Source organism: Diachasmimorpha longicaudata, chromosome 7, assembly GCF_034640455.1.
Source record: "Diachasmimorpha longicaudata isolate KC_UGA_2023 chromosome 7, iyDiaLong2, whole genome shotgun sequence".
NCBI classification, from domain to species: Eukaryota; Metazoa; Arthropoda; class Insecta; order Hymenoptera; family Braconidae; genus Diachasmimorpha; species Diachasmimorpha longicaudata.
This window is the reverse complement of record NC_087231.1, coordinates 4,144,511-4,156,766: the sequence shown is the minus strand read 5'-3', so window position 1 is coordinate 4,156,766 and position 12,256 is coordinate 4,144,511. Positions and strand designations below refer to the sequence as shown.

General features: G+C 35.8%; 2 protein-coding genes across 6 annotated transcripts; one reads left to right on the top strand and one right to left on the bottom strand.

Moving 5' to 3' along the window:
• The first annotated feature begins 33 nt into the window (after positions 1-33).
• Iyd (Iodotyrosine deiodinase) lies at positions 34-1,920 on the top strand. The gene is made up of 3 exons (XM_064125692.1): positions 34-942; positions 1,019-1,335; positions 1,668-1,920. Exons 1-3 carry the CDS (start codon positions 597-599, stop codon positions 1,848-1,850), a joined length of 846 nt encoding a protein of 281 aa, XP_063981762.1. The 5' UTR covers positions 34-596; the 3' UTR covers positions 1,851-1,920.
• Positions 1,907-12,004, bottom strand: LOC135164906 (zinc finger protein DPF3). Of its 5 annotated transcripts, none has more exons than XM_064125688.1 (9): positions 11,815-12,004; positions 11,631-11,740; positions 10,993-11,226; positions 10,703-10,911; positions 10,561-10,630; positions 8,690-8,845; positions 6,486-6,932; positions 3,887-3,999; positions 1,907-3,665 (listed from the first exon to the last, which is right to left on the bottom strand). In XM_064125688.1, the coding sequence occupies exons 1-9, from the start codon at positions 11,889-11,891 to the stop codon at positions 3,534-3,536; spliced, it is 1,548 nt and encodes a 515-aa protein (XP_063981758.1). In that variant the 5' UTR covers positions 11,892-12,004; the 3' UTR covers positions 1,907-3,533. The 5 variants fall into 5 exon arrangements, with proteins under 5 accessions (XP_063981758.1, XP_063981757.1, XP_063981760.1 ...); XM_064125687.1 differs by having other exon boundaries at positions 10,703-10,932; positions 11,815-12,003; XM_064125690.1 differs by having other exon boundaries at positions 6,486-6,764; positions 10,703-10,932; positions 11,815-12,003.
• Between the last annotated feature and the right edge of the window lie 252 nt (positions 12,005-12,256).

Sequence of the window (12,256 nt, the reverse complement as noted above, 5' to 3'; positions counted from 1 at the left end):
TAAAAATTCTTAAAAATGAAAATCATTGGACTACTCGCCATGATTTCCAAGAAATTATTTTTTTTTAACAATGTCTGGAGGGTCCGCTAATTTCCCCCAAATTATCTGCACGAATGGCTGCAGTGGTAGGGGATCCACCGAAATTCATAAAAACAAAATTACAGTAGTTATGGATTATTCATGGAACACGAAGAGATGCTCTCTCACGAGTGTTGAACAATGAGGGGGATCGTTTATCGGGATGATATCGGGTACCACATGGTTCTGACATTTTAAAAGGACTCCGACACCCGCTGGGAGACGTAGAATGTCATCGAGAGTACTTGCAAGTTTTATCTTATAGCTAAAAAATCTTCAACCGCATGTGGTAGCACTTGTGAATAAAAATAACACGTGCGATGACAAACGAGAATGACATGATGTGCCTGCATTATCAATCTAGCGAAAGGGAAAGGAACGGGTAGAAAATGTGTCGAAATGAGGAGAGATAATTTAACAGTGGTATTTTATCTCGAGTTGAGCCAGTCACCGAACATATCGTCCAACGCTCTCATTGAACAAAAATTTCAGAGCAAGTGTTCAGAGAAAAAATCATTATGATCTCCGAAGTTCTTCCATTCTGCTCTAAATATTGGTATTACGTAATTCTGGGGATCGTGTCGTGCTGTTTTGCAAACGTGTTGTTTGCTCGTAAAAGAGGGAGAAAATTGGTTGATAACGGGAAAGATAACTTGGAAAAAATATCGAGGGGAGACGATGACTTACCTGCATTACCCAAAGATCTAGTGCATATTCCCTTTGTTTATGAGAGACCGTCCGAGGAGAAATTGAAAAATCGTGCAAATAAATTCTACAAAATTTGCAATGCACGGAGGACCGTCAGGTTCTTCAGTCCTGATCCCGTGCCACTCGGTATTATCCATGACATTATTAGAGCAGCCGGTAAGCATGGAATTTTTTCACCACACGGTATTGCGCTTGAATGATGGAAATAATTTAATTTCACTCGGGTGATTAGGCACTGCACCTAGTGGTGCTCACACCGAGCCATGGACGTTTGTTCTTGTTTCCAATGATAAGATGAAAGGGGACATCAGGGATGTGGTTGAGAGGGAGGAGAGGCTCAATTATTACAAGCGAATGGGTAAAAAATGGACCATTGACTTGACACCACTCAAGACAAATTGGGTTAAGGAGTATCTTACAACAGCTCCATACCTTATTTTGGTTTTCAAACAGACTTATGGGCTTCTGCCTGATGGTAGGAAGAAGATTCATTACTACCACGAAATGAGTGTGGCGATTGCATGTGGCATCCTCCTCACGGCGATCCAGGTATTTAGAGTGAATTTCAGTGATGAAAGGGACAAACCGAAATAAATCGACGTATTTTAGTGTTTCGGTCATATTTTATAATCCAAGCGAGATGGCAGATTTTTTGTCATTACATTTGTTGTAGTGCTCAATGGGCCCCATAAAAAATGTAGTAACAAAAAATTTGCCATCTCTATTAGATTCTAAGATAATCAGTGAAAAGTAGTCAATGATCAAGAGTCATTTATCTCGGGTTCCCTATTCACTGATTTTTACAATTCAGAGTTTGGGGGAATCAGTTGTGAATATTGAGGTTGGCTAATGCAAGACTATTCTCACTTAATTATTCCAAGTATGCCGGACTCGTTACACTGACGTCAACGCCTCTCAACTGTGGACCAGCACTGCGTAGCCTTCTAGGCCGACCCCCTTCTGAAAAACTCTGTCTGTTACTTCCAGTTGGTTATCCAGCTGTCGACGCGACCATTCCAAATCTTCATAGAAAACCACTAGCCGATATTCTTGTTGAGATATGACTGAGAATGATAGATGGCTATATTTTTGTACATTACCTCATTAATGAATAGAGCAGTTAGTAGAAACTAATCATTTATTAGCAATTTGCGTACAATCATTGAAAATAAGCGATATAAAAAATTGAATCCTGAATCACCAGTAATGATCAACTCAAAATACAATCTCATTCGCATGATTAATCGATCAATTAATTTCTAAATTCAGGTGATTTGTTTTAATGTACAATTCCATGTTTCAATCTCGTTTTTTTTTTCATTTGCAACTTAACTTAAGTACACTCCATGTATATAAAATATAAAAATACTGAGCTGAACAACAATTGAAATGAAAAATCATCCGACGTTAGGGGAGAAAAAAAAACATGCATTTACGGCTATCCAGAATTGTTTTCTCGTTATTCTCGGTCTTTCTTCCTCAAATTTTCGTTAAATCATGGTTTCACCTCTTCCTCCATTCGTTTGCATTGATTGGTGTGTTAGAGCTAAACAGTTATCGCACGATATTTTTTTTAAGTGTAAAAGCTTGAATATTATGATACATACAGATGAAGAGACAACCTTCAATCTATGCACGAATGTCAGTTTTTTAATTTTCTCAATTAAATGATTAGTATTATGGCATTCTTGAAGTATTCTTTTTCCATTACTGCGATCTCACATTCATGGAGATTATTCAAAACAGTTTGAGTTTTTCCAATAAAATTAAAACTAGGAAAAAAAAAAACTTTGAAACAGACTCAAGAAAAAATCCGGGTAATTACATTTTCGCTTTCTGTTATCTAGAAGGTATTGTCGTATCTATCGTACATCCAGCTAGTTCTTTTCAGTTTCACTATATTGTCCATACGTTTTTTTACACCATTATGTTTAATATTATTAAATTCATTTCACATTATTTCACGACAAATCTTGAAAGACGTTACAACGGTTTCGATTGATTTGCGAATCAGTCTCCATCTCTGGCTACAATTATAAGTTCTATTACTTTGTTTAATATAGAAAAAGATTTCAGCTGAGCCTGGGGTGTATAATTCATTAAAACTTTCATTCATTTTTTTTCTTTTCAATTCAATGTTTGTTTACGGACAATTATCATTCACTTTGTCTTTTGTTTTTCTTCATTGGATTTCAATTCTCGATTCTACCTAAGGAGCATTGTTCTCTTTTATTTATAAAATTCTTTACAGTATTCAGAATTAATTAGTTACAAGATTAATTATACTTCTGAGATCACCAGCGCCTGAGACGTAATAACCATTAAAATCACGTGTGAAACTGATAACTACTTCGTTACTATTTCGCGTTTCAACTATTTATCTGCAGTATCGTTTAGAAATTTACTATTACCAATGTAAAATGCATCGGGATAATCAATGTAGAAGAAGAAGATGAGAATTCTACGTTAGAAACTATGAGGAGTTGAATTGCTTTTAATTCAAAAAATGAAAAAAATTGTTTATTTTTTTTCAATTGAAAGATGACTCTTGTTCGGATCATACGATCCACCAACAGGTGGTTTCAGGAAACAAGAGTACGTACAAGAGGCCCTTTTTATAACGACGGAAACAGCTGCCACGATTCACTCGAGCGACCATTGTTGAGTATGACCATCAGCACCCATGTTACTTTGTAAATTTTTTTTTTTTTTAATGATTATTTTGTAAGATTCTCTCGGCTTGTGGTTCACTCGCGTCGATGAAACTCGGCAATGCACAGACGACACGACCAGGAACCCTCGGGTGGAGTTGCCAGAGGTGGGGATAGACAATACATATGGTATCCGCGATCACAGTCATCACAGAACAGCAACTGATCCTAATATGATTATCCGGGAGATTAATTTAAATTTGATATTTTGTTTTTTAAATCGGTGGAGGATAGACTCTCATTCAGAAATTACTTGTCTCGATGATCTTTCGATGAGAAAATTATGAGAATTCCCAACTCATCGGTGATATCGAGATGTTAAATTATTGGTCTGTGATTGTCGTAACGATGACAATGGGGAAGAAAAACATAATATTACTAATACTCACGTCATTGTCAGAGGTGCCACATATGGAACAACACTTGCACTCGATACACTGCCACCTGTACTTGCGTACAGAAACGATCATATTTGCAGTAAATTGCAAACAAGTTGGGTGCCCTATAACAAGAACGACACTTGTGTCAAGGAATAAGAAAGCACAGGATGATGGAGCTGGGAGACTTGACGATGGATGCGGCCAGCGGAAAGGTGCCAGGACATTTATCTTGTGCCGAAGAACAGTGAACTCCAAGCTATCGTTTTTTTTTTTTTCATCATTCTCGCGGGCATAAATTTTTATTCAATGAAAATTTTTGAAATTCATTTTTTTTTCCATATCCAAAACATATGATTTTATCATTTCTTTCTAGATAAAATTCTTATATTGTTTTGTTATCACAGACTAAAAAAAATTGAATTCATTAATCCGCGATCAACTCTGTCTTTCACCTTTCCTCAGCACTAAACGTCCGGAATAATGAAACGCTATCATGTTTTTTTTCCGCACAAAGTATTTTTATTTGATGATAAAATTGCTTGCAATTGGTTTTTTTTCTTTTATCCTCTGTCGTATTTTGTTTTATATTTCCTTCTGACGTTTTTGAACATACCGTTATTTAGTGTTTGGAGTAATGAGATGGTAAAAGTAATCAGCAGGGCGTACCTTGGAAAAGTTCACGTTCTTTCTTGCGCAGCACAATATAAACGTCGCAGATCACATTTTTCTTCCGCTTAGTACACGCAAAAATTCATCTCTCTAATTATCTCATGTTCTTATTTTTTTTTTTGTGTCACGTCTCTCACTCACTCATCATACTTAATAACTACCTTTTATTTTAATAAGTAGGTGGTACTTAAATGTTACATTTTCTCCTTCATTTCACGCTAAGCTTCGTGGATATTGCTTAATAAAAATTGCCTAATAACAAGTCTTCATTGATCATCATTTATCGTAACAAGGAGGAACTATTTCCTTTGCATGCCTTCATCTTGTAACTATAACTCTCTTACTCGAGAAAATGAATTATCTACGGCTACTTTTGTTTTGTTGGGAAAAAATTATTGAATCTAACTATTAATGTTCAATTTTTTTTACGATTAATTGGTTCGTTTTGTTCTCACAATTTTCTCCCTTCTCAAATTACTGAGAGTACGACACAATATGCCAGACAAGCTCATCGTTCTATACAAATTTTTAATATTAGTTTCGTTTGTTTTGATTTCCATTACATCAGTGAAATACATTCTATTGGAGATTATCTATTTTCCCATGTACGCATTGGTCTTTTACAATATTCCTGGCAATATTCAAGTACATGAGAAAATATGATAGATTGATATTGGAAGCAAGTTTGTGCTGTTGGAGGCGAAATCATCGATAAATGAATTCTATTGAATTACAATAATATAAAAATTCGTAGAAAACTAATCTACTTCTGAGATGCTTTTACGTGATGAGTTTTCTATTGGGTGCCTCTTGTGACGGTCAACATTGACGAAAACCAATGAATTTTAATAGACTAAATAATAATGCCCACTTATTAATGAAAATATCAAGCATAGGAAGAAATATTTTTTCATCGATTAAATTAGATACACTGTAGTCGAAAAGCTGACAAATCATATCTTCTTCAATGACGTGCTCTAGTGAAACTGTGCAACAGGAATTTTGGACTTCTCAATTGTTAGAATCTTAGAATTAATAAAAAAAAAAAGAAGACGTCAATTTTTAAATGCTAATTTTCATCCACTTGTCGATAGAATTTCAATACAAAGTTTTTCCATTATGATCATATTAAACTTTGTACATACTTCCTTTTGGTTATTTGAGTTCTATAAAAATTTCTATCTTACAACTATTCAATTGTGTTTTAGAGTAAATCACAGTTATCACCGTAGCATTTTGTCCATTTTTCTCGATCTTCCAGAAGATTATTCCCCCACAATTCTTCGTTTTATTTCGATAAAGGAATCACTCGAAATTCCTATTACCCAGATGCGACAGAATTGCACCATTGATAAAGTGATGTTTTGATATTTCTGCTTTGACTAGTGTGTAATGAAAAATCCCAGTGTACGTTCTAAACCTTTTTTTGTTTTTTAATGTATAAAGCTCATGACTTGCTCATTTTGTTCGGTATTGCACGCCTAGAATCCATCAGCAATTGCTGAGAAAAAAATAAATGCTCGCTTCTCAAGCTCATTCTTCACCGAATGAATACTAAAACCAGCATATACTCTTCCCATCAGTGAATTAAAATGAAATTAGAGAAACAAGATTACAAAGCAAATACTTCACGACTGAATGAATAATAAATCCCCGAAGATTGATGAGCACAGCCTTATCGAAGAAAAACGAGAGTTTAAAGAACTGAAGGAAAACGAGACGAGAAGCTCCTGTTGCAAGAACGAAACGAACAATAAGAGTGATAAAAAAAAAAGGCAACGAAAGAAAAGTATTTCTCCGCAGTTGAGTGAGAAAAAAAATTTGAAAATGTCTAACGAAATAATCAACTTTAAAATTCATCAACAAAAAATATTGTATGGAAATTAATTATGATTTGCCCGTCTCGAATACTTGCGCTTCGTTTTTTCCTCAATCTTACCTGAACGACCGCAATCGCTGCATGAGACCAATTCCTCGGAACCACCAGTTTTTTTATTCTCCCTAGCATCACCAAGACAGAAATCACAGTAGGGCGATGGTTGTGGCGTTTTACCGGTCTTCTTATCGATTGTTTGTCCACCAACAGTGGGCCCCATTGGATTACCACCAAGATTACCCGTTAATCCAGTAGCTATACCAACGTCCGGTCTCATTGGTCCTGGTGATGTAACAGCCGATGGTGATCCAACGGTCATCAATTGAAGTTCCTCCTTGGGAGCTGAGACAGTAGGTGAGACTGGTGGAGCGCTCGTCTGAACCGGCGGCAGCTGTTGCTGCTGCGACGGCTGAGGCGGTGCACCGACAGTCGGATTCACATTCGCCACGGGGGAGGGACTCGAGGTACTCGAGGTGGCAGTTGTACTCTGTCGCCCCCGACGTGTACCACCTAATCACAAACCGACCACATACCCATTTGCGCATTTTTTTTTCTCTTGTTCTCCTTACTCGCTTCATCAAACAATCCAACAATCATGCACACCTGGCCATTTTTTTTTCGATATTCCATTGTAATCTCGTGTTATTGAAATTTGTGGAAATATTTTTCTTTTCTTCATGATTTACGCGCTCTCTCGCTCTCAACATTTTTTCTAGGCCAATTCAGATACTCCCCCAATACATTCGTTCTACTGTTTATTATTTCTAGTTGATAAAATTAATTCCATTGAAGAGATGAGTTTAATGGTAATTGCTCAAAGGCGGGATAAATTTCTCGGGCATTGATAGTGCCCCTTATGATGATCAACAATTCCTCTCCAATGAAATCAATTTTTTTAGTATTACAAGCAAGAACGAACTCGTGATACGATGAGAATAATTACTGACAGTTCGACAAATGTGCAACTTTGAAACCAGCATTCCATCACCAATAAAGAAATAACAGTAATTGTTAAATTAAAAATGAAAATTCTCAGAGAATCCCAGATATACCTGGATGATTTTCTAAATTTTTAATGAAAAATAACAAGATGAATAAAGGCATTGCGATGCAGTAATTGTTACCACTTATTACAACGACGCCTATTGTTTCGAAGCATTCAGCATTCGGCGTGCAAATCAAATGAACCATTTTCTAAATATTGCTGTTACATGGAAAAGCAAATGAAGCATATATCAATGTTGTAATACATATGTCTTTCATTATCTTTTATTTCATAATGACTTAGAACATGCTCGCAAACCAGTAATATAAAATAAAAGTATAGTCAACAGAGAATAATTAAATAAAATTGCATACTCGCATTCGAGTTGTTCTAAACGCGCTTCGAGAAAAAGAAATAAAAATAGTTGGGAAATATTTTTTGTCGAGTGGAGGGGAGGGCACTTTGGTAGGCGAATAAATGGCCGAATAGAAAATGAGTAAAACATGAATACACACAGTAGTTGTACATATTGTTTGCATGCCACTGCAAACTAAAAATAAAAATTCTCATCGAAATAATAAGAATAAGGAAACAGAGAAAAAAAAAGTACGCATCATGAGATTGTCTCACAATATTGGCTGTTTATGATCAATGATTGGGTCAAGGTGTTTAACGAATTGCAATTTGCAAATAAGAGAATTCGATTTACTGTGTGAATTTTGTTTTCCAATTATTTGGAACTCATCGAATTCTGCAAACTTAACAGTGTGTAATAAGCCTTTCCAGCAAATGGCAAAATAAAAATCAAATGTCAACGGAAAATGGGGGATGAAAAACCCATAATGAGCGATGCGATAAAAAAAAATATCCAATGCACACGATTGAAACATCTTCCCCGTCAATTATTGTCACTCTGAACCTCTCGCTCAATGCATCCTTACAAAATACTTCATGTAATGGTCAAGTACATGTTAACAAACGACAGAGACTTAATAAATAGCTGAATGGATGAGCAAGAGAAATAGAGAGAGGGAGAGAGAGAGACAGGCAGAGAACAGAAGAAATAATAGTGAAAGAAAAATTATCGGATTTGGACTGAAGACAGAGCAAAAATAAAACAGTTAATAGAAGAGAACCAAGAACGAAGAATGAAGGAAAAATAGACGGGAGTCTTTAGATAAATGATCTTCCATTTGTTTCGTTCAGCGTATTCTTTTTCTTCACTTGTTATAGAAACGTCTTAAAGGAAACTGCGAAAATTGAGCTTGATTTTGGGTCCAACCTGGCTGGTCCGAAGCAGCGGTGTCTGCAACGCTCCGTGATTCAACATCGGCAGGACTGGGACTTAGTTCCTTAGCAGGATCACCAGAGGAAGTAGAGTGGGAATGACCGTAATGGTAGACCAGACCGGGTCTGGTTTTATACCGTGCGCTGCATACTGCAAAAGTGCAAATACTGTTTTCCCCCAAACCATCCAATGCAAAAACAAAAATAACAAAAAAATCATAATTCTCTCATCTTCTTCTGCCTTTATAATTTTTTTCCTATCTTTTTTTTTGTCTCTTTCGTTCCTCATTCAGGATAACTATTATGAGATTAAAATTACAAACAAGAGAGGGTTTAATGAAATTAGGGGGCGGAGGGGGAGGGGAGGATGATAAAACAGCTCTTTGATAGGATAAACATAAATGGAAATTAAAATAGAGGAGTTTTTGCAGTGCAATAGGACATTTTGAGAAGTTAAAATTAAAATAAAGCTCGGTTACTTTTGAGGGGAGCGTTTTATCTGCATAACCATTATATGTTTCTCTGAATTTTCTTTGGTCTTCATGAATACTAACTAAATGGAGATACATCCCTGACCACCTAATAGGTATTTTTAAAAATTAAATAAATAAATAATGTACTCTAATATGTGGACAAGCAGTGAAGGAAAATTCCAGCCCAAAGAAGCAAAACTAATACAATGCAAGGCTTGAGATGCTTTGTAATACATCTACTTTAATCAGCTCGCTACAGAGTGAACCTATCGCATTCTCGTTTTAGTTCATCTTTCTTTATTCATTTAATTTGGTCTTTCCATTGTCTATTTTAATTGTATTTTAATTTCTCATTTCTTCATTGGAAATTTCTCTCTCACTACGTTCAAAGATACTTGGCCCTCGTTAAGCTTGTCGTGAAACGTTATATCGAAATTCTACTTTATCATTTTGCTTGATTTTTACGTTGAACCGCTTAATCATTCAGACCAAATGTCTTGAGACTATTGTAACAAGACTGGGTAGGTTTTCTTGATGATAAAACAAAAATGGCAGGCACATACGAATTATTCTAAGGGCTTTGGTATATCGAGATCTATATTGATTGATATGTATCAAAATCAGGAAAATTATTCAAATGATTCAGTGACTGTCAAAGTCCTTCGAGAATGTCTTTGATATGTGTAAATGCACTTGTTGGTCTAATTTTGTAAAAGCCACAGCTTCTGCACATCTCTCTCAATGGATAGATTTATTTGGCTGCAATCGTTATAACAGGTACAACGCGATGACTCGGCAAAGTTCTTTGGTGGCGAAAAAAATCAAGATCATTAAGCTCGAAGAATAATTACAGCCACCTTTGATGAATTTAAATTCAAGAAGAATAATGAATACAAAAATATGTGCGCGGTTATGAACATTGACAAAGAGTACAAATGAATGAGTAAAACCTAGAGATCCAAAGAGACCTCGTTTTCGGTAGCAATTAATTGCTTCCTCATGATATCCAATTTAAATTCTGCATATACAATAACTCAATAATTTATTTACCTTTATCGAGCTTAACACCTATGAATTAATAATAATAATAATAATCTTTGTGTACCTTGCGCGAGTCAATTAAATAATTGAAGTTTTCAATATAATCATAGAAATATCGATGTTAACAAATTGTCTTTAACGCTGTCAGATGTGATCTTGGAATCGTCGATAATTGTTTCATCGTTTAGTTCGTGGCATAGTGAATTTTAAAAAATCATAAACGTTAAGTGAATAACAATAATTGCAAAAAATGGAACGAGTAAGAAAAAAAAAATTAAATGGGGGAAAAGTTGCTTTCTCTGTTTTTAGGGCTGGGAAGGTCATTTGTAGTTGTATCTGTGGTTAAACTTACGGTCACACACGAATGGCTTGTCAGAATCACCAGCATCGTAGTTGGCTTTTTTTCGTCCTCTCCCACCGCCCTGGAATAACATCACCATTAATCGGTTGTTCAGCATTAAATCGATGATAATCTCATTAGAAATGATAATTACTTTTGTTCTTTTTGGTCCTGGGCTGTCAGTTGCTGGTGGATGACTTCTTGCTGGATGATGTCCACCTCCTCTTGGCCCTCTTCTCCTCTTCCTTTTACTACTATAACTCTCCTCATAATCGTAATCACTATCTTGGTCCCTCTCCTCAAACGCATCCATGTCCAGCATATCTTCTTCATCGTAGTACCAGGCGTCCTTGCTGTGCTCATCTGCGAAATTCATGGTGAAACCTGAATTGAGTGATTAATTATCATGAGATTCAGACAGGGGGACATTTTCAATGCTCGTACCTTTCAAAGCAGCTGATTCTTTGCTGTCATCATTGATACCTGCAACATTTCCATCCACCTCGATTCCATCGTCCAAGTCTCCTCTACCACGTTTTGGATGAAGATAATGCATTAGGTATTGTCTTCGTTTTTTCCGCCATCTTTTACTTGGATATGTATAGATTTGGCCGTGTTGAAGACCCGGGAGACGTTCTCGGGACGACATGAAGAGATTTGAATGATTCTGAGCTACGCCTACGTAAAGTTATAACGCTTTTATTAATTTTTTGAACTTTTGTTATAATTATTATTTATTAGATTAATAGAAAATTAATTAATTAATTTTTTATTTGATTTAATAAAATTAAACAATTAATAGAAAAACAGGAAGAAATTATTTTTGGTATGAAGAAGTACACGTGCAAGTATTATGTTCAGCCTCCCAACCATAAAAATCATATTGGATTTTCATTTAAAAAATTCAATTGTATTTTTTTAGAGACTTCTGCTCTGGAAATTCAACATTAAAAAAAATTACCCGCTACGTTCACACATTTCTACATTATTGATAAGGAATAATTAATAACCGTTAATGTGGCTAATTTTCTCAACTCCCTAATAAAATATAAATACTGAAAAATTCATAAAATAAACTGTACCCGTTTGCGAATCGAGGAAAGGCATTCGTAACCTCCGTTCTCGGCATAATCTGCTATTATACGTGGACGAGTTCTCAATGGCTTCCCTGTACGCCGTGTCATTGAGGAAGCTGTTGGAAAATTTTCACTTACAGTTTGTACACTGATACTGCACTCCACAAATGATAAAGTCAAGTTAACTTACCTTTCAATTTTGTTGAGATTTGCTTCGTTGACGACATTTATGATGGAATGAGATGACGGTATGGCAACCGCCGTCATTTTGTCGTCAAGCGTCTCTCTGAGAAAGGAGTTTCGCCCAATGTTAGGGCGTTCAGGCCTTCAGGGAGCTGCCGGAACGCTCAACTAGGCTATGGAGAAAATAAGGGACTGCTATTCCGAAATGCCGTCAATAGTTGGCCTCGGAAGTGCTCGGGCTTTTTCGTGAATATCCGGTGGATCGAGTGAAGATTCATTTTCACGTTGGGCGAGAAATATTTGAAGGAAAATGAAATAATTTCGGAAACACTCAATGAAATCATGAAATGTCGTATTTGTAGGCTATTTATTACATAAAAAAATAACCTCAAAATATTTTAATCAGTGCCAAAAAAAGTTGAAGAAATGGGAGAGTAGAATCGAATGAT

What these genes read in the sequence shown, in the direction of transcription:
- Iyd (XM_064125692.1), top strand. Translation starts at nt 597, where the DNA reads ATGATCTCCGAAGTTCTTCCATTCTGCTCTAAATATTGGTATTACGTA. An exon ending in TGACATTATTAGAGCAGCCG is followed by an intron (nt 943 to 1,018) that starts GTAAGCATGGAA and finishes TCGGGTGATTAG; the next exon opens with GCACTGCACCTAGTGGTGCT. An exon ending in TCCTCCTCACGGCGATCCAG is followed by an intron (nt 1,336 to 1,667) that starts GTATTTAGAGTG and finishes AATTATTCCAAG; the next exon opens with TATGCCGGACTCGTTACACT.
- LOC135164906 (XM_064125687.1), bottom strand. Translation starts at nt 11,891, where the DNA reads ATGACGGCGGTTGCCATACCGTCATCTCATTCCATCATAAATGTCGTC. An exon ending in CAGGACCAAAAAGAACAAAA is followed by an intron (nt 10,631 to 10,702) that starts GTAATTATCATT and finishes ATGTTATTCCAG; the next exon opens with GGCGGTGGGAGAGGACGAAA. An exon ending in GTGGCACCTCTGACAATGAC is followed by an intron (nt 3,666 to 3,886) that starts GTGAGTATTAGT and finishes TAATCATATTAG; the next exon opens with GATCAGTTGCTGTTCTGTGA.